The 27809-nt window shown below is 42.3% G+C and overlaps 1 protein-coding gene across 1 annotated transcript in view; it reads right to left on the bottom strand.

Annotated features, from left to right (window-relative positions):
* Positions 1 to 27809, bottom strand: part of STK32B (serine/threonine kinase 32B) — a 2582157-nt gene that overhangs the window by 2326196 nt on the left and 228152 nt on the right. Inside the window, exon 3 of the mRNA XM_069631970.1 lies at positions 19183 to 19334. Coding sequence (XP_069488071.1) covers positions 19183 to 19334 — 152 coding nt within the window. The remainder of the gene's footprint in view (positions 1 to 19182; positions 19335 to 27809) is intronic.

The following is a 27809-nucleotide window of genomic DNA, read 5'->3' as shown; positions in this document are numbered from 1 at the left end:
TAGCTGCAGCCATGGAGTAAACACTGTAGGATGTGCTAAGAAGCACCATACCATGGAATAAACAATGTATGCAATGCTGACGACCCACACACAGAAGGCAACATGGTGAAACCTAATTGCAACCACGGCACATAGTTGTCGGTGCAAGACCTCCATCCGTGCATGGAATGGGCTACGGACTTACCACGCACAACACACCGGAGTACATGCTATCTTACAATGTGCATGTCATGTGCAATACACTCCCCTTCTGCAAATGAGTTCCCACCAGTCACCACGGAAAGAGGTCTCCGCACCAGCCATCATCCTGTAACGAAGCCTGTCTGCATGCAGCACACATGGTAGTTGGCTGTGCAGAGACCTGCGCATTGGCGCTGTACGCATGGATACTGCAGCCACATCATCGTCTTCGTCCACCTATTGACATATCTCAGATGAACCACTTCTCACTCCCCCACCCTTTCCAGCCCTTCTTCCCATCACCACATGGCGTAATATATGTTTTGCAATGCACTCCTTGTCTGCTATTCAGCTACCACCAGTCAGCACGGTAAGAGGTCACGGCACAAGCTACCGTGCCACAACAAGGGATGCCTGTATTCACCACACATGGTAGTCGCCTGTGCAGGGACTGGCGAATTGCTGCAGTATGCACGGATACTGCAGGCACACCACTGTCTTCGTCCACCTAATAATCAGACATCTCGGATGAACCACTTCTCTTTCCCCCACCGTTTCCATCCCCTCTTCCCACTGCCACATGGCATACATTCTGTCAGTCCCTTTCCAAACACTGGCCACGTCCAAAGTTCACCGACAGCACAGCGTAGTGCAAGCAAATGAGCCTTCTGTCCGCGGAGTGAACAGGGAAATGGGTCCACGGAGCGGAACCAGATATCACACATTTTTTTAGATGTACATTTCAGTTCTTTGAAACACAAGTACTGGTCGGATTTCCACCAAACACACGAAAGCACGCTTTCTGGCCCAAGCTGCCGCTCCTGCCGCAAATTTGGTTCAAATCCGTCCAACCGTTTGGGCTCTAGCCATGCGCAACGTTTTCGCTTATTCAGTATACAAAAAAAAAAATGTTGGTACCCCTCCTATTCTTCCCCCCCTGCACGCAACCTCACCAACCTTGCCGAAAATATTCAGAGCCGGCCATATACTTTTTGTGCTAAGTTTGGTGAGGATTCTTCCAGGGGAGTGAAGTTATGTTACCGAAAAAGTGGTCTTACTATGGGTTTAGAAACTTAACCATAACTACACGGCCGCAAAGTGGGCCGTTTAATGTATTGTGCATTTGTAAGGCACTTCTACATCCAGAGATTGTAACAAAGGGGTGGGAACAGGGCAAAGGGGAGGGAACAAAGACAAATAGAATAAACTGATGAACAGGAAAGGGGCGGTCCTACTAGGCCTTGAGACTATTAGGCATTCCTATGCAAAAAAGAACACGCATACTCGCCCTTGGCACGTATGGCACCCTGCTCCACGTGTGTCATTCAAGGGGCTGCCATGAATAAAAAACGTCCAAGAAATGAGTGCCATGAAAAAGAAATGCCATATTTCTTCATTGAACTGCCTGCCGCTTGTGCTTCTGGTGTTACCTTTACCTCATCAACATGAGCAGTAATTTAGGGATTGAAACACATTTTTCAGTTTTCAAGCAGAAAGGCAGCAACACAATCTTGCTCCAAGAGTCCGTGAGGAGATTTGCTAACAGATTTCCGCAGATCAAACATATAAATTCTATCTAATTTCACTATGAGAAATCAAAAGCATCAGAGCACACTGATCAGCCGGAGGTATGGGTGTAGCAAAAGCCAAAGCGTAGATCAATGCTTTTGATGACATTTCATTGATGCTGAGGCTTCAGAGCCAGCCATGATTTAGATGAAAGCTGTGTCCATGCTGGCTGCCTGCCTCGCATACTCTCAATGCCATCAGCAAAGAGGTTTGCATTTCAGAGACACATATTTCCATTCCCATCAATATGCACGTTTGTATGGACTGCGGGGAGATAGGACCCTTTTCCACGAACTGTGCCAGTGTGCCATGGGAATCGCATATGGAATCTGTGTTCCACACCAACCTTTGGCATTAGAAAAGGTATGGTGTACTCCATCCGTAACGCCAGTACTGCATGTACTACCATGCACAATATGCACATCAAATACTCTCTTACGACGGCCAGGGGAGTGTAACTTCGTGGGGCAAAGCCAATAAAAGATCTTGGTTTTTAGCAGAATAAATGATCCCTTGAGATCACGTAATATGAGCCAGACAACGAGTCACAAACAAGTGGAACTTTATGGTTCAACCCCACCCCCCATATAAAGTCGGTGCTTTTCTGCTGCCGTAGGTGCACTGCTCCAAGGAATAGTGTCCATGTACACATTATAACAGCTAGGACCTGTCCGGCCCTACTTTCATAATCATGGTGTATTTATACGTGTACTTCCAGGTGCACGTTTTAGTATGACCCTGTAGTAATGGTAGAAAGAGACAATATTTCAAATGCTGCTAGTGTTTGCTTGTTTTCACCAACTCCCAAATCACATGGCATGCACAACAGCTTCTGATTCAGAAGAGAAATACCTACAAAAAAGCCCTCCAATTTTCACCCCCGCCAAAATCTGAAGGAATGAGCATGTCTATTCCTTCAAGTTAAGGAGTAACAATTTGCCAGTGAACCACCAAATGTGACAAAAAGCTGGCATCCCAAATGGCCGCCTTCTCAACAACTTTGGGTTTTAATACAGAGAAAAATCATGACTAGCCTTTCTCTGAATGATCTTGCATTGTTTATGAGTGGTATTATCCATTACTGTACACAGGCTATTTGCATCTCCTACTATGTCTCTATTCTTACTACCCTGCCAGTAGTACTGTTGTAATTGGGCATATTCTGAACATGACCACATGCACTATCAGCCCCTATCACCATCAATAGTAGTGGGGAAGAAATCTCCACCCCCATAATCCTGTGTATGTGCACTGCAATAGACCATTCAATGATACCCTTATTTGAATTCAACTGCAGACCCTGGATCACAATACGATCACACTGCACCCCTGCAACCAATTCAGTACTCTCTTTATTCCAATAAAAGATGTTTCATTTAGTTCCCTTCAAGCCTTGCTCATTCTCCTAACAATAACACTGCTGTATTGCTCTTTTGCAAGTGAAAATATACACTATGTGTGAAGGTGACTTCCTCTTTTCACCTCGTTTTTGAAGGATACAAATATAAAAGTGCCTTTTTGTGCCAGCAATGCACCATATTATGTATGCTATGCTATGTACCAATGTTCATCTGGAATCTATGTATGATTGCTTGGGGACCCGGTTCCTTTGGAGTGCATTGAATTCCTGGTGCTCTAAGCTCCAATAGAAATGCAGACTTGTGTATGTAGAGCAGTGAATGTAGGGGTATGGGGCAGATTGAGTCCTCCAGTGCAGCTGCCCACCCTGTGCCTGTGGCCTGTTGTGTTTGGGTCCTCCTACCACTATTCCCTCTGGCATATTGGCACTTCTGCCTTCACTTGGTTTATTTCTGTTGCCCTACTGACCCTTTCTCTGCAAACTGTGGATGCAGAGCTGCCTCCCATCTCTACAAAACAAGATACTGTCCTCAGTATGAGCACACTTGTTAAGGTCTGGACAAGACTCCCCAGAGTGCACATACCCTTCTCACTCGGCCTTCTTCAATGTCTCTTACACTCTTGGTTTGAACCAGTCCATGCCTCAGGCCACCTCCAATCAGCCTTTCAGACCCTTCACATCTCCCCTACCAAGGAATGGAGACTTTTTCTCTTAAGGGTGGGTACAGAGGTATTGCAAACTCAGGGGCTCCGACACCTTAAATCCTAACATGCGACCACGTGACTTGCAATTATCAAATATACTTATAATAAAATAAGTGATCTATTTAAATTACAGTCTGCTCCTTTGTAAAGATCAATACATTACCCTACCGTTGTTATGTTCTTTGATAGTTGATGGAAATCTGCCATCTCTTTTAGCAATTTTTCAAGAAATGCCTTCTGTTCAAATGTTTTGCTTTACATGCCCCACATGTTGATGCACTTTCTTAGTGTTCGGAAATGCAAAGTTATTCCTATTTTAAGGGGTCCAATCCCTGTGCTTGAGACAATTGGTATTTGCCTTCTGACATGACACCCAAAGTACTTTGTGCTAAAGGAAATCGAGGGGACAGGAAGGAATGACAGAGATAGAGAGAAACAAGATGTTGGAATATTCCTCCTGGTCTGAGCTCCCCCCACCATCACTAAATCCATCCCTTCCTTTGTCAATAGTATCAATGGCTCCTTTGGTGTGCAGCACATTGGTGTGAGGCCAGTCCTTTTGTGATGGGTGTGCCCTTTGATTCTTGTTTCCCAGGCCTACTCCAGCTCTGAGGCTGGCTCACTGGAGAGAGGTGTTACCCTACCTCACAATGGATCAAAGGGATGCACCCCCACAGCTACAGTCTTCCTGGATGTGGCAGAGAAAGCCTGGCAAGGTGGTATACATATATGCCCCCGACAGCTGAGCTAGGCTCACAGGGCTGGCACATGTTTGATATCAATTTGTTGTGGCTTGGATAATTATGAAAGATACAAGCTACCATATCTTAAACTCAGGTATGGCTTACATTTTCAATTTAATGTGCCACAAGGTTAGAACTCTCACAGGTATTTGGTTACAGGAGCAGGGGTGTGTGTCTTAAATGCAGTCCCTGTGCTGTAGGGACTTGGCTGATGCTGAAACTGTAAGGTAGGCACCTGTAAACCCTGAACATACCCTGTGCCATTGGAAAGCAGGTGTTGCAGATCATGGTACTGAACCAGCAGGGGACAGGTGTATATTATGCATTTGGCATGAAGCTTAAGAAAAGGAGATCTGATTAGCAGAGTTCCCTTCCTGAGATGGAATTACCCATATCATTTTATTGATTTAATAAAAATCATAACAAACAGGGCTTCTACACCCTGGCCAGTTGGCAATCCATCACACACCTCAATTCTGGGACTATGGTTTGTTCCAGCACTATGCCTAATGAACAAACATATTACCTTATTGTAAGTCTCTGTGTTATATCACTGACAATGAAGGTAAACATATTCTCAATGACAATCATAATGATGAAGAATACAAACAAGTTACCAAAACTATGTGATACTGTCACCATCATTTGACCAGTATACTGATACTTGAAACTGGACTTTGCCTAACAAACATAAAACACAAATAAACTAATATGAATGTATGGTCTATACAAATGAAGCTGGGACCTGTATAAAAGTACAAGTATTACCCATAATCAATACTGAACAGCACTGATAGCTACTCACCAGATCATTGTTTCTTGACACCCAAAGGTTCAATTGCCACATGCATACATCATCTGAAGATAAACTGGGCATAGTTTTGGATGCCTAAATTACTTTTCTATGGTTGGTAAAAACTCGAAAGGGACTGACTACCCAACTCTCGTTGTTTCGATCATACTATGCCCCTATTACAAAACAATAATTGTTGTCATTGTAACTGCCTGATATTTTCTTATTACTTGCCTTTGTAAATGGTATCATTAACTGTTTTACAAAGCTATTATGCATAATGCAATCCATATATTTTCTTGGCTTACTATGTGTGAATACGGGTGCATTCCACTTGATTTGGGAATCCTCAGTAAAACCATAACACTTTTACTTGTTGACTTTGAATCACAATGATTGCTTTTCAATCCATAAAAACAATTGTGATTTAAACACGTTTTATCCAATACAAAGTATCAATACCATTGGCATGGTCTGATTTATTTTTGATCATGTCGATATGATGTGCAATACAGCAAACTATTCCTGGAACCTATTCCAATCAACATGGGAATACTGTCCAATTTCTTTTGCGTAAAACATTTCACTGTCTGCCTCAGGCTCTCAGTAGTCACTTTAAAAGTAAAAATATTCAGATCTTCAAGTTACCCAATCCATGATTCTCTGTTGCCACACCTCGTTTGAGGCTTCTATTTTCTCAATTACAAACAATATTAAGCATGACAAGTCAGATTTGTAATTTTCCATCTACCAGTGAAATGCTAAGGGGAACCTCGCATCAGGGTCGGACTGGGGCATAGAACTGGCTCGGGTACCAATGAAAAAGTGGCCCACAGTTACAAAAGGAGTGAATTGCTATTTGCGACAGACTGTTTGAGTAGTAGCCAGAGGGGAGTTTTTTTGTCAACGGTGTTGCAAATTCTGCATTTGAAAGGATATATGTTCAGTAACACTTCAAAACATCTAGTCTAGTCTAGTGAAGTAATTAATCAAAGTGGGGCACTTTGGTATATAAAAAAAAAACGGGCCCATTTTGACCCAAACAACGTATCCAACCTAGCATGTTGGACATGCTTCAATCTCACTACTGTGATGCTCTGTTATCCTCTCTTTCAAGTCTTTTTGTTCCACCGAAGTATACCTTTTTGCATATACATACGATGGCATATATTACGTAGTTATTAAATGCTATGTCGATGTTTTTCTTTTTTTTAATGTTGAGTTCCTTCATGCTCCCTTATCTCAAGCCCCCACCATAGAAACACGGATAAAAAATGAAAAATGTTGACATAGCAGATCACAAAATAAATGTGGACAATGGATCACTCTATATTTTCTCTAATGTAAGCAGGAGGTTGCCTCACCATTGTGTTGAAGTAACAGTCTATTGAGTCTATTTGTTTTGAAACACGTGTAGGTCATAATTAGAAATGAGGAATTTTTTCAGGATATTAATTATATTTTTCAATTGGTGCTATGATCAAGGGAGTAGGCTGACAATGTAAGCCTGTGTTCACATTGATCCCATGTTTGTGAGGTTCAGCAAAATAATATGTATTTTTTAATTATGTGTGAGAATTTAAATCTACCACAAAATAATATTTGTGCTAGTTGTGAGAAATCTGAAGGTGTCTCCCTGGCTAAACCCTGGGATCTGTCTGTCATCCAGGTGGCAGGGCAGGGCCATCACTATTGGATCCAGTTCCTGGGGGTGGACAAGTGAGGGAGGATCACCTGGATGGGGTGTCCTCAGGGAGTGGGAGTGGGACACCAACAGGTGAGATGTAGTATTCCCCTTCCTTTGACATCTTTCCCCCATCTTTCACTGCCTCTGCCCCCTTTTCTGCCGCAAACACTTTCGCACAAAACAATGGATTAACACTAGAGCTGTTTACTTGACATGTCCTAAAACCAGGGTCAGGCAAAGTTAGGCAATTAATCAGACTCACACACACCTGATGACCCTTTCAGTTCCACACAGGGATAAAAGGTCGAGCCAGCGAGCACAGTACGAAAGATGTGAAAATGGCAGACAGCACATTGAGACAGCTACCATGCGGCAGTTCAAGAGAAGGAGAAAGACAGCGAGAAGCAAGAGGGTGCCCTTTTCGTACCAGGCCTACAGAACCTTTGTGGAGAAGAATCAAAGACTGTGAACAATAGCACAAGTGCCTGGCAGCAGATGTGAACGGTACATGGGGCAAGTTTATGATAGGCAGGAGCGAGGGAAACTCCTGCTCCCGCGGTAACGGCCTTAACGCCAAAGAAACCAAAAACCAAGTGGTTCATCACAACCAGTGAGTCGAGCGGGGAAATGATAAGAACTGGGCTGTGGTGAGTGAGAATCGCAAAGGGGCAAGTTTAGAACCAAAGCTATTGAACTTTGAATGCACTGTTAAGTGTGAAGGGGAGACCAGCTGCAAAAGGGAAAGCAGCACTGTATGGGTGCCAATTGAAGAGACTCTGGTCAAGCCCCATATGAGATAAACTACAAGTACCAGAAGGCCGTAGGAAGGCCCGCAAAACAGGTCAAAGTGGTCATACAGAAGGTCAAGCAAAATCCCTGTACAATTGAAAGACTTTGATCCGCAAGCACTGTGAAAGAAAGGGAAGTGAATTGCATAGCGAAAATGAACACTGTGAAACCAAGGAAATTGACTCCTGTTAAAGTCAAAAAGGGTCAGCCCAGAAGAGGGGGACCCAGGGGTGAAGCCATATTTAAGCGGGAACAGCCCAGAAGTGAGCGACCCAGGGGTGAAGCTGTCACCCTAACGCAATTGTGAAGTATAATAAAGGAAAGGGTCAGCTCAGTAGAGGGGAACCCAGGGGTGAAAGCATCACCCATGTGGAACTTTGGTAACAAACTTTCATTTGTTAAAAAAAAAACCTTTAGTTTTGATTATCTGAACACATCAGGACCGTAGGCAAGAGACTTTCCAAAGAAATGAGACTTGGTCATCAGCGATCCTGAGAACTGTCATCTTGTGCTAGAGAAGCCCAAGATTGTACTGTGCTCCACCAACTCGACCTTACCCCGTGCTCAAAATGTGGGGAAGGGAGACCCAGGCTACCGCCTCCTGACTTAACATTTGAGAACACTTTTTGCTTTTTCTTGAAATTTAACCCCACATCCTTTTGTATTTAGCGATAGGACTTGGCAATATGTTTTCTTAGCATAGGCCTTTTTATTTGACAGGATACTATGACTGCCTTATTTTTTCATTTGATAGTCGACACCCATCCCCATCTTAGATTAAGGTTTAGATTAGGTGCTTTTCCAACCCGCATACCATTTTCATTGTTCAATAAACACCCTTGAACTGTGTTCACTTATGTCTGTCTTACTTGTTGTCACCATGACGCTCACATAGTGCACTGTGTTTTGTCTGGATTTGTAAATATATATGTAGGTATTTATGAATGTGTACTTTTATGTATTGGCTTTTTCATTGTAATAGGCCTATCTGAGGATCAACACAGCGCTTTACATCAAGGGGATACAAAAATGAAATGAGAATGAATACAATTTTGAAGGTTAGAATATGAAGGTACATTTAGAAATATGTAGAGTGAGCAGATACCAATGGATTAGGAAGGAGATGCAGTCTGAAGAGGGAAGGGGAAACTCAATTAGGGTCAAGTCGGATCCACAGATTATTAGTCTGTGAGACTAGACTACATCCAATGAAATAAAGGAAGAGCCACACTTTCCTCCCCTCCACTTCAAACCAACTCTTAACTCTGGTACTTAGACAATGAAGTATAACTTGATTCTCCTTTAAACTCTTTTAACTGCCTAGACACAATCTTTGAATTAAAAATATTAATTTGTTATAATCTCTTCCACTCTTCTTACACGTCAGGCTCAGTCAGGCATGTAGGATCGTGAAGGCTCTAGCAGCAAGCAGGCACCCAGTAGTGTTGAATGCGGGTGCTCGGTTCAGTTGATCGGCGGCGGTTCCATGATACAGGTCGGGCGGTTCCAAGAACGCTTCACTTTGGCCGCTGGAAGAGGTTGGTGAGTGACACTGCAGTAGCTCGAGTTGGCGGGCGACAGTCGTTGAAGTGGTGATCGAGGGTGCATCGATGTGCAGTCAATGAGCCGGTAGGTCTCGGGCTAGCTGGGCAGAGCCATGGTTGTAACCCTAATGCAGTGCAATAGTTTGGCTGACTGGATGAATGCAGAAACCAGCACCTGCCCTATTGTTCAGAATAGGGGGAACACAGAAAAACTAGTTTGGCGCCGGAGAACAGGGAGCCATCCATTTGCTGTGATGCCTTTTCAAAGGAATCCAGGACAGGAAACTCCAGTTTTGGGTCTGCTCTTCTGGCACAGAGGTCTGTTGCCGAATAGTTAGTCCTGGTCCACTGCACTGGTCACCCCTGATGTTCCCTGGAGTGGTTAGGGGACAAATCTTCCTTCTGTCTTGGAACTCCTACTTCAACTCTGGCAGAGGGCTTTGGACAGTGCAACTGTCCCATAGAAAGTCCAGGTGAGAATGTTCAGAATGACTGTTCGGCCTCAAAGGATCCTTGAGGGACTGAGGGAATTCTGCTGAAGGTGTGCAAGACTCCTTCTTTTAAAGACACAAGTCCTCTCATGATTGGTCTAAATCTATCCTGCTTTGGGGGCCAATTCTTGCTCCTGGCTTGAGTGGACTTTACCCTGTTGATCTTGCAAATACAGTACTTTGCTCCAGATGAAGTGGAGGGGATAGTAAAAGAAAAGAGAGACAGCAAGAAACAAGATAGTGGAAGGGAAGGCTTCTTCCAGTCTCCAGAGCACTCCTGCCTATCCTGCTCCCGCCTTCTTCCCAATGTTGGGAAATTGGAAAAGTTCAAACTTTGCGTGCCAAACCGCTGACTGGGGGGGGTGGACACAGCATCGTCCTTTCTGTCACTTTCGCAAATTGCTACAAATATTGCAATATTTAGGGTAAATGGGATATGTGCTACATTTAGGTTACTTTGTGTTATTTTGTGTAGAGGTGGTACATTTGTGGATTTGCATGTGCGCAGAAACATAACTATGAAACATTGTCACACGGAGGGCCCCTCCCCACTCAGGTGAAGCAGGCTATCAATACATGCATATGGAGTTTAGCTGTGTGAATAAGGTAATGTGAGGAGATCATAATAGGTATAAAATGCACACATAATAGTGTACATGTATGGGAAGTATTTTTTGAATTTAGTAAAATATATGAAATATATGAGGTGTGGTTGTTCTGTGTATCAGGGGTCTTTGTATTGTGGATTAATTAGAAGGGTGTTTTCGCAATCGTGGCAAAGGCCTGTCAGCAGTCTGGGAACAGGTTTTGTAAGTTAGTCAATGGGGTGGCTGCAGTCAGTTTTCAGATGGCTCAAGTGCTGGAGGTCGAATGTAAGATATGATCTCTGGTAAACAGGAGAGCTCATTGTTGTAACAGAGAGGCATTTGTGAAACTCTCAGGGTTGTTTCAACAGGTAGCTTCTCCTTGCGGAGACTAGTAGTAATACATTTCAGGAAATCCATTCTGTTGTTAGAGAGTGGGCGGTGCTCATGTGAATAGGAAAAGTCAGTAGTCATATAAATCGGACACTGGACAGGTTTCGGCAGTGCGATTAGCAAACACGAATAGATAAAAAAGAAATCTATGTGTCTTTCTCTCGTCTTTATGTGATTAGGTATTTTTAGGGTAAATCTGTGTGTGCCATTAATAGGAATTCTGTTATTGTGTAACTAATAGGCAAAGCTGCCACCAAATATGTAGAGGTTTTGGGAAGGGGTGTGTTGGAAATATAAACCTTGTAATTATACGCTTTTAGGGGATTGTATTGTAATGTCTGTGTCCAATGAACTGTGTGGGTTTTATATTTCTCTGTGCATGGTAATCATGTTTGGGGGGAATGCCTTTGTAACGGTATCTGGTGGAGTGTATTAACTGTTACAAACTGTATATAATATGTGTTCTTTGTGTGGTTCAGGGAGACCAGGGTTAGTTTGACTGTTAGATGTCATCTAAGCCCCCTCCCAGCTGTCTGCACAATAAACTTGTTTTCTGGATAAAATGCACACTTACTAATTCTAGAGGTGGGCCTAATATGGATAAAGGAGCAGAGCTAAAAGGTCCAGGACTACACCTTCTACTGACAAAAAACACCTTTGGATATGCAGCACCCTGGTGTGAGGCTACTCCTCCTAAATGGATGTGCTATTTTGATAAGGGGCATATCTTAAATATTGCACCTGTGCTGCAGGGATTTTGCTGTAGCTGCAGTGGTCAAGTGGGCATATTGTGACCTTTGGACCTGCTATGTGCCATGAGCACAATTACTATGGTTTTGCCATGGAGTTGACAAAGGCAGATTTGGTTAGCATATCACCCATTTGGAGTAGTAATCACCCGCATCATTTTATGTACTAAAAATAGAAAAAGCCAGGGATTTGCACCCTTGACAGATGGCAATTCCACAGTCATAATCTGATTTTAGAATGAATTCTATACCATTACAGTATGGTGATTTAGCAACCTTCCTCTCATCAAGGAAAAAGCACTGCACTAGTGAATTTCCTAACTAACAGATAATGTAGAGAATCAGACACAACATTTAACCCCTCCTCATTCCCACAAGAAGGGGCTAGGGCGGATTATTGAGAATCGTTTTAAAGTGAAGGTAGAGGTAACAGAAAAGGGGGTATCAAATGCTAGGCATTCCTCAAGAGCAGCCAATGAGTCCTTGAGCATGGTATCAGGTCCCTTCGATTTGTTAGTCAAGAAGCGGAGAATATCACCCTCTGGGGCAGCCATTTACTCATGAAGAGGGCAGCTTTTTTAAAATTCCCCTTCAATTTCCACTTTAATCATATCAAGTTGTTCAAAAGTAGGTTCAGTACCTCCATCTGCAGAAGTATCTGATTGTGTTATCTCATTGGGCTTATATTTAAGTAGGAATGTTAAAAATGTCCTAGAGGCTCGATTACTATCAAAATGCTGAGCTTTTACATTTTTAGATATTTTCGATGTGTTATCTAACAGCTTCTTTGGCTTCTTAATTTGTAATGTGCAGGGCGAGTCGGGGTTTGGCAAGAACCTGTAATGTAATGCAAACTGAAAGCACTATCCACAATAGCTAGTGAAGTTTTCGTAAACTCTTCAGGTGGGCACACCCCCGATCGAAAAGGTTTCCTGCTCTCATTAGTAACTCCTCCTTGAAGCACAGTTTTAAATTAATAGCGTTTAAGGTAGACTTCTGTATTTTCAATTCATCCTTAATGTTGCCATATATTGTTACAAGAGAGTTTAAATAAAATTAAGAGCCACTATCGAGGATTTATGCACATTTTAAGTCAACTGCAGAGATTGCGAGCGATGCAGTGAAGTAGGCTAATCTGGTATACCTGAGCCTAGCTGAAATGGATTGGAAGTTCCAGTTAAATGTTCAAAAAACAGAGACAGGAAATCATGTATTTCACCCACCAGTTGAGTGTTAGGTCCATTATCTGAGGGAGGGCAATCATTGTTAGAGATAACAGAATTAAAGCAGGGGTAGCAGTAAGTGAATTTGCAACATGGACCACACTACCGGTAGGACATTTTAAATGGTCAACACCTGAGATACGTTTATCCAAAGGAAAGAAATAGAGAGGTGTTTTGATTGATTGATTGTTTATTTGTATAGCGCCTATACACAATGTGTTTCAAAGCGCATCAAGGAGGGAGGGAACATGGGAGAAACAAAATTACATTCTTACAAGTCCTTGAAACAATTCAGAATGTGAAAATAACTATCGTACTAGGCCTGGCGACATTTCTGATAGTGCAAGTGCTGAAACATTTATGGAGGGGAGGGCGAAAGAACATGAGAACAAACAAGCAGTAACATTAATGCATGATGACAATTGATGTAGTGCAAGTGAAAAACAAGAGGAATGGGAGGATGGACAGACAGGCTGCTATCAAAGGTCAGGGACACATGGTAGGAGTAAGTGCCAATGGCATGAGGGACAGAAAGAGGGGGGAAGAGGAGAGAGTGGTGATAGAGGGGGGACAAGACATGCAGCCATCAAGCATGTCTAAGCAAGGACATGATGTAGCAGAGTGCAGAGAGGGAGAGGGACCACACCAAAGGAGAACAGGGGAGAGAGGGCAAGAGGGTCGAAGACAAATAAAAGGGGAGGGGCATGGGATATGGAGGGGTAGGAGAAGAAAAGGGAGAGAGGAGGAGAGTGGGCAAGGGGACAATTCAGGTGGGGAGGTGGGAAGAGGGGAGCAACACGGAGCATGAAGGGGTGTGGGGGGACAGGGGAGCAACACGGAGCATGGAGGGTGGGGTGGGGGGACAGGGGATTAACACGGAGCATGGAGGGTGGAGGGGGGACAGGGGAGCAACACAGAGCATGGAGGGGGTGGGGGGACAGGGGGAGCAACACAGAGCATTGAGGGGGGTGAGGGGAAAGGGGGAGCAACATGGAGGTGTGTCAAACAATCACTCTCAACAGTGAATAAGAAATTACCAGATATGAATATGCTTAAATGTGTTGTGCTCAGAACAAAAGGTCTTGTTAGAAAGCACCAAGAAAGCCACAATAAATGTGAGACTGGTATTGGAATCTGCTCAAATCAGTAGACATGTTGATTGTATGATGAAAGCCTGATCAGAATCAATGGCCAGCCAGTAATGGCCACTTCAGAAGAACAGATATACACATAAAAACCTCACTGTTGGCCTTAACAGATCATGAAGGCCTCACACATTATGCTTCTTCAAGAAAAGCAACCTATTAAAATGAAGCTTTTTTTCAGATATATCTGTTTAGCAGATGTTTTCAGATAATAGCAATAGCCCAAGAAAATCAAGCTGTTAAAACATGTAATGTATAGCGCTGGAAACATAAATACATTTCAGAAAACAAAATAAAGATACATATCATTTGTTTTTGCTCAAAACCAAGAATGCATTTGAATTCATCTATGTAGTTCTGATGACGTGCTTATAAAAAGGTTGAATTATTAATATTCACATATTTTAATACCCGTATCATGCCTGTAGCTACAGAGATCCAAAAGATTCCTCTGAATGCATGGCTGTATTGGCCTTCTGAAAGTATAGGCCTCAGCAATGGTACAGTCCTTACAAGAGAAAAGCCATATTTCAGTCCAATTTGATAATGGTGTGGGGTGGGCTAGCACCTCTTCTAATGCATCCCCATATGACCTAAACAAATACACTTGGAACATCAAAACAGAAATGAGGATTCTTTTGGGTGTGAGTATGCAAATAGTACCTATTACATCCTCCATCCAACCCAAAACTGCTCCATCGGCTAAGTTTGTTGAGTATTAACATTTGAATACATAGAAAGTTGAGTGAGATTTTGGGAAAGCAGCAGAGGAAGAGAGATAGTCTAGCAGGAAATCAGTTAATTAGGATTCTGGCTGGATATAGCCGATATAAATCGTCCTTAAGAAGGTGGTCAGATTGTATTGATATTTATTTTGGATGATAAAATCCCACATTTTAGTTTAAAGGTGAGCTAAGATGTTTTATTTTGTGCTCATCTGACTACCAATGTGGTGATGTGGTGGCCTTGTTCATTAAGATTTTCTTTCTGTTGTTTTTCCATTTTCAGAAGTCACAGGTTTTCTTAAAAATAAATTGTACACTAGTGGATGAGTAGTTTTTGCATTTTCCTCCCCTCTCTGAACCTGTATCAGTGGCCCCCTCTTCTATATCAGTATTTTCCAGAACTCAATAGTGGATGCAATCTGCATTTCTCCCCTCCTGTCCCAGAGACAGTGGATGACACTTCCAACTCATTTGACTGCAGTACCTGAGCATTTACTGTGATCTTTTAAGTAGCGTTGGCTGTGGGATGAGACATTGATGCCTTTCATATACAACACACAATTCTGACATTCAAAGTTTACAAGCATTCGCTATGGATAATGCAAAATTCCTTCTAGCAACATGCTCCCCTCTTCTCGGACATGTTTAAGGGTTCCAAGCATGTTGGCACCCAATATGGTTATTTCTCCTCCAGCTTGAAAGAGATGTCATGTGGATGTATCAAACACACAATGATCACCATTATCCTTTAGTTCCAGGGCCACCAAAATAGTGAAATGGTACCCGGTGATTACATTTCAAAATATTATTCACAGACATTTTTAAGTGCAGAATATCCATTGTCTTGAAATGCACCTATAGTATGTAGTTTCTTTTTTAAAGGAACAGATAGTATGTTTGGAAAAAGGATACTATTTCTTAGGTTTGGTGAGGGGTTGGGGTTTATTGAGGGCTGTGGGGGTTTCCCCCCAGCATTTTTCTACTGCACTGAATTTTAAAACTATGAACATACAATAAAGAGAACATTGGGGGAAGGAGGGGTAAACAAAATTAACTAATGTGATGTGTGTTGCATACTCTTCTACAGGCACTGAATGGAATCTACCTGCCTTAATCAATCTTGATAATATTCCTTTCCAATACATATTTTTCCTTGTCATTATCTACACAATTAGAATGTCCTCTTCTCTGGAACAAAAGCGTGTGCTCTCAGTCACAGCCATGCCTTGCACCCTCTTCACCCCAATACATTAAGACACTTTATCTTCCCACTTACCATTTTGTCTTGTCATAAATGTATGCAACTATTTGTTTCTTTCATACATCACAAATGTTGGTACACTCATTTACACACATTGATCGAAGTTTCTTGACTCCAAATAATTCTAAGAATGTTTCTTCCTAGCTAGAATGTTGTCTTGTCATCTATTTACATAGCTATTATTTATTCTTGTATATCGCAAGTTGACACACTAAGTTACAGCATCTGAATGTACCGATTTTCCTCTGACCAATTCTAAAATGTTCTCCTTTGCAACTACTATTTCGTCTTGTCAGAATTCAATGTAACTAGTGTTTTTCCTCTCATTCATCAATAAAAGTGTGCATATTCAATTAAAGCCACTGTATGTATTCTTCCCTCTCCACACAATGGTAAGGGATTTCTATTGCAGCTAGTATTGTGTCTTCTCTCACATCTTTGCAACTATTAACTCTAATCCTTCACAAAAAGTTGGCACGCTACTATTGGATGGTCCCCTCACTCCCTAATCAATGACCTAAAATGTAACATGTGTGCCTGTAATGCAACATGTAAAATAGGTTTCATTCTTACTATAATGATAACAAAATGATGGCCAAGTCTAATTTATTTACCTTCTGCTTCCTCAAATAAAATATAATGTAATGACCTGTCTCACACACAACTGAAGCTTACTTTAATTAAATACCTCTCTCTCAACTAAAGTCTGATTTATTGTTGTCCAATTATTCAACTATTAGTCTATTGTTGAATGTGAAGAATCTGATGATGTCATCAATACTTTCCCAGAGGTAACCTCTTCCCATGTGACCAGTGGACGGCAGCCGCTACCTAATGCTGACCATTAGAGTGGCTATATGAGGGAGGATCACATGGGGTGAGGCGACACTCAGGAGGAACAAAAGTCATTGTCAGATGAAACACATGTCCACCCTTCTCTTTTAGGGATATCCACTCCATCTCTCATACATTTATGACTTACTGTGATAGTTCCCAAGAACCGCCCACAAAACATATTGACAACAACCTTCAGTATGATAGACAAAAAACTTCCTATCATTCCTATATATGTGGGAGTAATGGGATGAGAAAGATGATTGGAGACATATCAAGAACTGCCTATCATTTCCCTATAATTGGGAGTACTGGAATGAGAAAGATGACTGGAGCAATACAGATCACTGATGCCGAGAAGCTGGAGATGCGCTCTAGTGGTTGTGGGTGTTTGACAAGCACCAGGACATTCACAAGAATTGCACTTGGAGAATGGAGGAGATTCAGGATTCCCGACTTGGGTCGGGGTACTTGGAAGAAGCATATGGTCACGCAGCAGGAGGTGGCTCAAAGAGATGGTGTTCACGGAAAGCCTCCCTGGAGATAAGTCACATGTAAGCGTAGGGAGCGTGGGAAGAGGAGAAGTCCCTCCAGCGCCACGAGAACTGTAGAGCAGAATAAACGCCAGCTGCCCGTGATGATCGGGGAGAGGAAGCAGCGAGAGACACCAGAGGCCTCAGAGCAACCAAACGAATCCAGTGAGCCTGTAGCAGAGAGTTGGGATGCCACGGCCCTTTGTATAGAGCATTGCACAAGTAAGCAAAGCACTAAACAAGTGAAAGTAAGCCTGCAGAAGGGATTTCAGACACTAGGGGAAAAGTATAGAGTATGAGTACAGGTCGAGGATCAAATATTTGGGGAAAAGAGGAAACAATTTGAGTATTGAAGTAATGAGTAGAGGGTTTCAAGTCTGGAACCTGCATCAAATAGTGAAAGAGTTGTTTTATGAGAAGAATCCTTGGCTTGAGAGTATGTCAGGCAAGGTCAAGTCTGCAAGTGTGTAAAGTGAATCACGTGAAAGGTCCTGACAGGAAAGTATTCCAGGCAAAGCCAGATTTGTAAGTGTGTATAGTGAACTGCATGAAAAGCCCCGGCAGGAGAGTACACCAGGCAAAGTCAAGTATGCAATTGTGTAAAGTAAATGAAAAGCCCTGGCAGGAGAGTACACCAGGCCAAGTTACATGTAAAGAGAGAATCCTGAGGAAGACCCATACCTTCCAGACTTTGAATGATATTGAATGTAAAAGCCTAGCAGGAAAGCATACCAAGTGATCTGCAGATCTGGGACTGACACCCAAGCTGCAAGATTGTGAAAAGGGGGTGATGAGGACGATACATGCCCTTTAATTTGGAGTTGTTTGAACTGTTGTGTTGTAGAAAGTGACCTAGAGAAGGGAGCCATCCCCTGGAACTAGTTTTTTTCTAGAGTGTGAGGGATAGGATAGGATTTTTGGACACAGGACATTTTGATTTGGGCATCTTGATGTAGGAAAGAACCTTAGTTTTGCCTGAGGTAAGGAAACACCTAGAAAAGGTATAGTGAGGCCTTTTCAACCCTTTTATTATTTCAATAAAAGTTTGTAGCAATCATTATTAGTCTTCGGTGTCCACATCTGATTCCTGGTTCATCACACATGGTGTCAGGATTGGGATCAGGCTCAGTTGACACAAACTGGAGAACCCTCAGATTTGAGAACTCGAGCCTCTGATCCATCAGTATCTACAGAAAAGTCTGTTGGCTTGGATTTATGCAGCAGCAGTGGAGAATTGGTGCCACCAGAGATTTAATGTTAATACCCACTGACCTGGTTCTAATACCACCCCATGTACTTATGTCAGGTTAGCCTCTAAGTCAGGCCTCGTGTGGCACTATGGCCTAGACATCGTAGCAGTCGTCATATGCCCAGACTATAAAGCTGATGTATAAATCTTGTTCCAAAACAGTGGGAAAGAGGCACATAAAATAAATGCATGTTTCCCACTTTAGGATATTTCACAACCGTGGAACAAAATGGTTAGTGAAAGTGATGATAGTGGTATGCTTGTCTCCAATAAGGGTACATTTCAATTACAATGTAATGTGTGTAAAGTTAATTTAGTTCTGAAACCTCGAGCTACAAATAGGGACGAATACATCAGCTTTGCATGCCACCATATTTCATTACAGCGTATGCAACAATGGCTGTTTTTCATTTCTAAATTAACAGCTCTAATGCCACATTTTAGACCAATGAGAACAGTGATTAGTCTAAATTCAGCAACAACGTCATCTCAGAAAAGTAAAACCATTTCTTGATCATGGCATATGCAAGTAGAATGTCTAACACAGTGCATCACAGCACAAGCTCTGAAAGCAGATCCATGGCTGTTTTAGCAGTACATGTGCAAGACAAATGTGTCAAACCTACCAGAGGTTCACCAGGAAGGGGTGTTCCAAGCCTTGCATAATCTGGAGCTCTCTGAAGACGTTGCGTACCTCATCCCTCTCAATGCACTTCTGCTTGTTCATATACTTCATGGCATACATCTTCTTAGTGTCTCTTTTCTGCACAATGCACACCTAATCAACAAGACAAGACTGATCAGATTAAAGCATTCTCATGGACATCATTTTAACACGCAGAACCTAGCATCGGGGGTGCTGTGTGAATGTTAAATAAACTTCCAAAAGAATAGTTTGGACGGTAAGGTTGTACCCATGAATGACATCTTTTGTATAATAAATTGCCAGAATGTTATGCTGATGGTGTGTCACCGGGACACATCAAGCAGGAACTAAAAATGCCTAACAGCTGGGCCAACAAACCATCCACTCCCTTCCTAACTTAAGACTGGTTGATCTGCTCCCCAGTTTCCTTCAATTGTTGGATCCCAACTCCCATGTTTCTTTCTTCACTGTGTTCTTCCCCCTATGACTTGTAAAGTGTTCCGATGCTTCCAGAAGTTAGGTCTTCCCTCAATAATAATAATAATAATAATACACAAAAAACACAATAACTGACACGTCAATTACGAACACGCTTGGATTCTGCAAGCAACTGTCCTTAGTTCAGCTGTTTGACACTTTAGAATGTTGACTTGCTAACTAAGAGGACATAGAGGAGAGTGGGAAAGTGTGCACCCTGTGAATGTGTGCATGTAGGAGTCATGTGGGAATATTTCAGATTGTTTTTCAGGACGCGTTGAAAAAGCATTGCATTCAGGCACACATACAAATGAATAACATCAAATACTGTTGCACACATTTCCATTAGCCTTAGCAGGGACCTTTATAAGGTGATTGTTTTGAATCAATTTTTTGAGAAGTTATTCAGAATCGGCGACGACAGATTGCGTGAGGTTTATTTGGGCTGTCATAAAGTGGACAACATTGGAGATTCACATTTTTTGTTACAACCTATGCCTGATGCTGGCATAAATGTTATTTATTGGGCTATTTTCAATATTATGGTTACATTCAGGATTCTCATTTGCAAATGTTTTATTCAGATATTTTTATTTTGTTGTGTGGCTATAGATCGTCTTAGCACCATAGTTAAGCTTAATTGACATTTAACATATGAAAACAAAAATACATTTTCTTCTGTAACTTTTAACCTCCACCTTATGAGTTCACCAACTGCTATGGACATTTCCAAACGCTCATGCCAAATGAGGTGATATTTTATAAACTTTGTCATGTAGAAAAAGAATGTTGAAGATGCGTTTTTTTCATTCGGTAATGCACCTATAAAATGGAATCTGCCAATGTCGAGATATTCACATGTTAAGAACAAAACAATTGAAATATTCAAAAATGCACAAGTCCAGAGGAACTTCAATGCCGACAAATACAATAAAACACCAAAATGCGGAATGAGGGGATGACAACACCGCAAACACATGAAGGGACTTGGACTAAACCATTCATCTTCTTTAACTCGCCATAGTATACATCGTCCTAGATTTTGAAACACTGGGGATTTCGGGTGCATACTAACAATGTGTAGTAAATCTGCACTGATTCTTTTTGCAGCAATAGCTGTACATGATGGGCGCTCGTCATACTCCATTCTGCTAGGAGAGATGCTTTGTTTTTGGATGTTCCCGGGCCTCAGAGACAGTTGTCTGAATGATAAAACTGGCCACCTTTACCATATAGTGCAGGGGTCTGCAACCGTTGGCTCTTCAGATGTTTTTGGACTACAATTCCCATCATTCCTACCCAGCAAAGTCAAAGGCGAGGGATCATGGGAGGTTGGAGACCACGGGAGAGTATTCCTCTGGTGGGGATTCTCACACTGGAGGATTTAATGTGAACAGCTTTGCACTACACTTTCACTTTTATATTCTTGTCCATGTATTTGTGTAAGCTGTGTTGTTACATAGCTGGCAATTACCAACTTGTGGGCATTTGTATTAAAAAACGAACACTTCTCAAAACTTCCCAAAAATTAAAAGGGCCGTAAACTCCAATGTAAAGACTTTAGGGGATCATATTGGGTCCCCCCAAAGAATAAACTCGGTGTGTGTAAAAACACATGTGTAAAATGTGTTCATTACATGTGGACTATCCACAGAGGAAATACAGACATTATAAATGTACATATTAAACGTGGAATGTCACTGCCTTTGCTTGCATGGAGCTTGCATGCGTAAAATCTGTGTGGGAAATACACCCAATACTATAATGATGCACCATATTTTCTCTTAAAAATTTCACCTAATCAGAGCATGTGTAAATCAGGGTAGGGAGCCACGCAGGAGACCAAAATCAGCTAAACAAACCTTACTAGCCCCTGTAACAAGCAACACATGAAAATAACTACCCATTATAGCACATCCTTTATAGCACAGATTCAATACAGTCTGAAAACTGCAGCACCACAGAAGGATTGAATTGTTTATTAGTGCCTTAAGCCAAGGATAAGAACATTTGTTGCTCATCTTTGAAACAACTCCATGGAATCCTGGCTAAAGTCATGTTGGGAGAGTAGCCACTTCTCCACACAGTAGCAAGCCCATCAGACTGCCCTATAGCCCTTCTGTGGTCAATCATCCAGCCCCACAGCTTTCCCAAAAGACTCATCAGCATGTCCTGCAGCCCCCCTAGGTAGCCCACAAGTCCGGCCTGCAGCCCTAAGAAGCCCATTGGGTTCCCTTGCAAACGTCACCCCCCAGCAAATCCTCACCCTACTGAAAGTCCCTGTAGAAGCCCATCAGCCTTCCCTGCAGCCCCCCAGACATCCCAACAGCATGCTCTAATGCCTCTGCTAGGCATTTCAATCAGCCTACCCTGCAGTCCCCCAAAAACAACACCAAGCCAAGAGATGGGGGAGCAGAGTAGGAAGCATACACACACACATATGGTGTGCATGACAAATTTGTTCCAGCTCTCAGATGGGCTTGCGGGTAGAGACGGTGCCCACAAACCCGAAGGGAGGAAAGCACACAAGAAGCAGGAGTGTAAGGAGTCCAGCAGGCAAGACAGGATAGGCAACATAGGCCGTTAACAGAAAAGGGCAAGAGTACAAGTAAAACAAACATGTTAGGTACCCATTTGAGTTGTAAGTAGAATGGGGGGGTGAGTTTCCCACAGAACCAGGGAAACTCCACGATTCTAAGCAGGTTATTATTACAGGGACCCACACTGAATGCTCATGGGAAGGAACAGCAGAAGTGGATATCTGTACATGGACCCTAAGGTATGAACAAGGAAACCATACTCACAAGGCTGAAGCCTGTATGGGTCCAGGAGAAACTGAACAATGACTGCCTCCTGAAACAGGAAGCAGCACACCACTAACAATGACACAAGGTACAATACTGAAATGCGACAAAGGCAAGTGGCAGAGATTGCCTGCTGGAAACTCAGCATCCAAACTCTGAAAAAGCCACAAGTGAAGATAAGAAGTGTAACAGAAATATCCAGGGGAAAAAGGAAGTCAAAGTGAGTAAGGTTCAGGACAGAGATCTGGAAGAAAGAATAAAAGTAAGGAAACTAGAATCTGAGTACAGTGGTAAGGTGACTGGAACTGCAGACCGATACCAAGGACGAGTAACTCTGAAGTGGGATAACAAAGGCAGGACTGAAGACCGATAACAAGGAAACTGTAGCTCTGAAGTGGGATAAAAAGGCCAGGACTGTAGACAGATAGCCTGGACAATGGGCACGGAACAAGGAATTGCAGTTAGAGAACAAAGGGCTGTAGGCAGGGAACAGAGGACTGCAAGCAGGGGAGTAGGGCTGCATTGTAGGAAGCACAGAGATGCAGGACAAAAGGCAGGGGAGTTAAGGCAGAGTAGCAGGTCTGCAAGGCAGGGAGCACAGGTCTCTGGAACAGGAGCAGGTTCTGGAAACAAAAGGACATGGCAGAAATCCAGGGATCAAAGCAACAAAGGGCTGGACCTGAGCTCAATGCAAGAGTCTGTTGGGTGTCCTGACCCACGTTTGGACTATCATGCTACAACCTTTGGTGCTGTGGGCTTAGAAAATCCAAGATGGCCAAAAAGCCCACAAGCGTGCCAGAATCCAGGAGAACCACGCAGTTTGTGCGCACACCAAAATGGTTACCTAACTTGCCGCCCACCAGTGTAAAGAAAGATCTTTGTTAACAAAATCCACTGTTACTGATGTCAAAAAGTTGCTGAAATCGTGGCTCAGCAGACCACTTTAAAGATTGAACCCTTTTGTGGGGTTCCACATAACCATTTTACTGTAAGGAGCCACATCAAAACAATGTTAAGCAAGGATTATTACTACCATGTAAGAACCATTCCTGTTTGGAATGCATTAATCTAAGAAAGACCCCAAAAATGGATGCAGTACCAACAAAATCCTCAAGGCGGCGCTAGTGGTCTAAACTCTGACAGGAGAACTGAGTGCAGTTGCTGACAAATGGATTTGACTCAGCTGACTTCAAAGGCTGCATTTTAATTAAAAATTAGCCACCTGCTGTTCCCAGAGGCCAGAAGCCTGGGAAACCCTCTCACCTCAAGAGATTCACACCACAGCCCAGGATATCACATGGTCATAATAACCAAATGCAAAGTGACCCCCTGGTCTGCTGACCTCAACCTCCTGGAGACCACACAATAGGCTAGTGCACTTGAATAGAATATGTTGATTTTGACTGTTTCCTGTCAACAAAGGCCTGCCTGCCCGAAGACACATGTGATCACTGACCCACCCAAGTCTTGGAGGCGGACTCCAACACTCTGAGAACTGAATTGAAAGCAAAATATATATTTTACAGAAACACTGATAACTCTTTGTAATCAAATGACAGAAATGTATAACTTTGAGAGCCTTAATATAAAAAATGTACCTTCAATTCAAGCCCAAACTCCAATTTGTGTGATGTTCTGGGGCAAAACCCTGCTATTTATGTATACTACAGACGGTGTGTTTAAGCTAGAGACATGGTAATTTACTGGAGTATGTATGGACAGGACGTGTACATGTGTACAAATCTGGAGAAAAATCTGATGTTGCAAAACCACTAAAAAGCACAAAATATTGCCATTTCTGAATGCAAGCCCCCAAGAAGAGCAGAGTTTGAACAGGGGCTACCATCAGTAAATGCATGATGGGTGCATGTAATTTCAAACCACTGTGTAGCTATGAAATATGTCTTTTTGATCAAATATAGATTGTGTGTAATTTGACAGGGGAGTGTCCTTCCTGCAAGCCATTAAATGACATCGCTCTGACACTCCACTTCTTTTCCCCAATCAAGAGGGAAAGGAAAGCTTGGCCAATGACAAGTGGAGAGGGATAGGGCCTAGAAAGCTAGCCTCCCCACCCACTTTCAAAACACATAAAAGCAGACAGTCAGGACAGATAGGGACATTCAATTCCATTTGCTGCAACGCGCTCTGCCGGACCACACCACATCCAGAAGATACTAGATTCAACACTTAGACTTTAAAACTCCAAAGAACTTGATTCAGAACTCAAAGCAAGGGCCTAAACCCCCAAACTGAGAACTCTTCTCAGTGGGCCTCAGCATCCAGCAAACCTAACAGCGGTAGCAGCATCCAGGAGCCGTGCAGATCAGCGCTGGGTCCAGAGAAAGCTGTGCAGAAAGATCCAGAAGCAGTGCTGTACCCAGAGAAAGCAGAGCAGTATCCAGAACCAGAGGCAGAGCAGAGCTGACCCAGACCGCTGTTCGCAGAACCAGAGAGCTGACCCAGACCGCTGTGCGCAGAGACCGACCGTGGCGAGTGAAGAAAACCTGACCAGATCCGTGGCGAGGCCTATTTCTAAATATATTGTGAGTACCTAGCAGAACTGTGCAGAACAAATCTCTTAGTTAAAATAATACAATTCAATCTATTTTAATCTAACCAGAACTGCCTCTTAACTGTCACCTGTCATTTGCAAAGCTGTCACTTGTCATTTTCTAGCTGCAAGCTGTAACCTGTCGCTTTGAACTTTTAAAATTTCAAATCCGAAAAACAACCTTCACAAAATCGTTCATAACTCTGGAACCGTTTGTGCTAGGAACTTGGTTCAACTTTCCTCTGAAAGCTTAGAATCCTACCTTTCCAACAAGCCTAGAACCGACCTCCTTATACTTTCTCCGTAATCACGATTCTCGCACTCGCGAATTTTGCGGCGATTTGCGATTTGGCCCGATTTCTTTACTTGTAAAAAGATAGCTGCTTTTGCCTGAACAACTAAATTTCGTTTGCCTCTTAAGAACCATCCCTGAATCATTGCTAGAGTGAGCCTGGACTAATATTAACTAGATACCACTCACCCTGAACCTCTATAGGGAATTAAAAGCATTTTAGCATATTTTTTACTTCATTGCCAGCACATATAAAAGCATTTTGGGCCTGTGTTTCAAACTTCTGTTGTATAAGCTGCTGGGGGGGAATTGAACTGAATTCTATTTGATTGCATTCCTAAGAACTGTGTCATCTTCATCTCCTTACATTGCATAAGGGGGGAGTGGATTGCCAGAGAAAAGTGATTACATTGTTTTGTTGAAATCATATTGAGTATTTTCTGTATTGCATTTCATTCAACATTGCATCAATCTGAACTTATATAAAGCATTCTCTACCACCTTATTCTTCTGTTCCTATTCACAAGTGTGCTAGTGCCGGACTATCCATTATTGATTACTGCTCAGATTAAGTGTGATATTCAATTATTAATTTATTATAAAGTGTGATATATATATATATATATATTGTTTAAATTATCAAATAAACCTTTTAAACTTGCAAAACAGAACTACTTCTTGGCTCAGTGGGGTCAGGGGGATTCCAAGAGAGGGGTGTTATATAGGGGTAGTCATCCAGAACGCATGAACTGGACGTAAAGATATATCAATAAGGGTTTCCATTCAGTATCCCAGACTAGGCATTGACTTAGCTGTAGTGTTGAATTGAATCCTCTTACAAGTCCTGTGCTCCTGCAGGCAGCTGCCTAAATATTGACCTGCCCTGTGCTGAAGCAGGCTAATTAGCAGCACCTGGAACAGCACACCTGAAGGTAATTGGCCTCCTCCCTCTCTGGTCCTGGGACAGTGAAAGCAGCATTGATCTCTAAGGCTTCTGGGGATGGTAGTTCTAAGACTTATTCAAAGGTATAGCCAGGGAATGGAACTGCCACAAGGTGCATTATTGGACATGTATTTTGTGAAATTAAATAAGGAAGTTAGTTCCAAAATCTTGCAAACAGAAAATAAAGATAAAAATATGAATATATATTGTCCAGGGAGGATTATGGAGATGAATGAGTCCAAAATAGTCCATGATGAGTGCCGATTAGTGCACCTGTGGCACAGTTGTGACACAGCTAGACATCACAGACATATAGGCACACAGCATCTACCTCCCAATTGGTCTACCATCTTACCTTTCCTAGTAGAAATTGAGGTGAACTCTCGCCCAACTGGGAGATTGTGACATCAATTCCGCCCATTTAAGCCTCAAACATTCTTCGACTTCTGTGTCAAGTGCACCTCTTAGCACACATTGGCCCTGATACAAGCCAAAACCCAGGCATCTTCCTCCCAGGTTCCCTTACAGATGTCACTAATTAATTAATAAAAACACAATGTTATGTCATAGATGACTTCCCAAAATGGATGGGATGCTGGACTGTACTCACATGGCCCCGGAATTAAGCAAATCCAGAGCACAGATCTTTAGGAACAAATCCATGGAGAACTCCGTGTATGTGCAGATGCTCTGAGAAGGTAACCAGTTCTTCACACACAGAACAACATGATCATAGCTCAGAGCAAATAAACACATGGAAGGGTAACAAAAGCACTGGGCTGGGATGCTGTGTTTGCACATGAAATGCGATATTGAAAGATTCATGAAAGCAGAATGTTTGGCTCTGAAAGCATCTCATCGCTATCTACAAATTGGTAGGAAACTTTTCCATGTCTACCGTGTGCAAGCAAACTGTAATAACGTCTTCATAGGGGACTCATTTTGTCATCTAATGACTGGCAAAAAACAAAATCAGTCAGTTTAATACATGTAATACTGACTTTGGCGATTATTGCTGGAAATGCTAATGTGAGTCTACAAACGACACATGCATTGAAAGAATGGATCAATGAACACAAATCTGGCATGCATTTAAAACATATGAAATGACATGCCGAGAGACATTTTGTATTATCAGTGTATCACAATATTAGTCCACTGAGAATGTGTGTTGTCAAGAAGGTGAATAGCCATGCTAGAAAGCAAGATTGGGGTGGCGAAGGGAAGTGTTTTTGATTTTTTTTCTTCAATTCCATTTTTCCACGAGGAATGGATCATTATTTGCCTTGCTCTGTTTATTTTTCAATCAGGTTTTTGCATAGTCATTTGTTCATGTCCATTTTGTGTTAACCGGTATGGCTTATATTCAATTTTGGGGTGGGATAAGTTGTTTGCATGATGTTTATTGGTTGAGGTAAGTTTCTCTGCTTCTAACATTGCATGCCACGTTGTCTGATGGTTGATACTGAGCTTGTAAAATATACCACTTCATAATGAGACAAATGTTTCTAAATATATGTTGCATATAATTAAAATG

The sequence above is a fragment of the Ambystoma mexicanum genome, chromosome 6q (genome assembly GCF_040938575.1).
Source record: "Ambystoma mexicanum isolate Mex_15411 chromosome 6q, UKY_AmexF1_1, whole genome shotgun sequence".
NCBI lineage: Eukaryota > Metazoa > Chordata > Amphibia > Caudata > Ambystomatidae > Ambystoma > Ambystoma mexicanum.
Note: the sequence above shows the minus strand (reverse complement) of the source record. Positions and strands in the feature narration are given on the sequence as shown.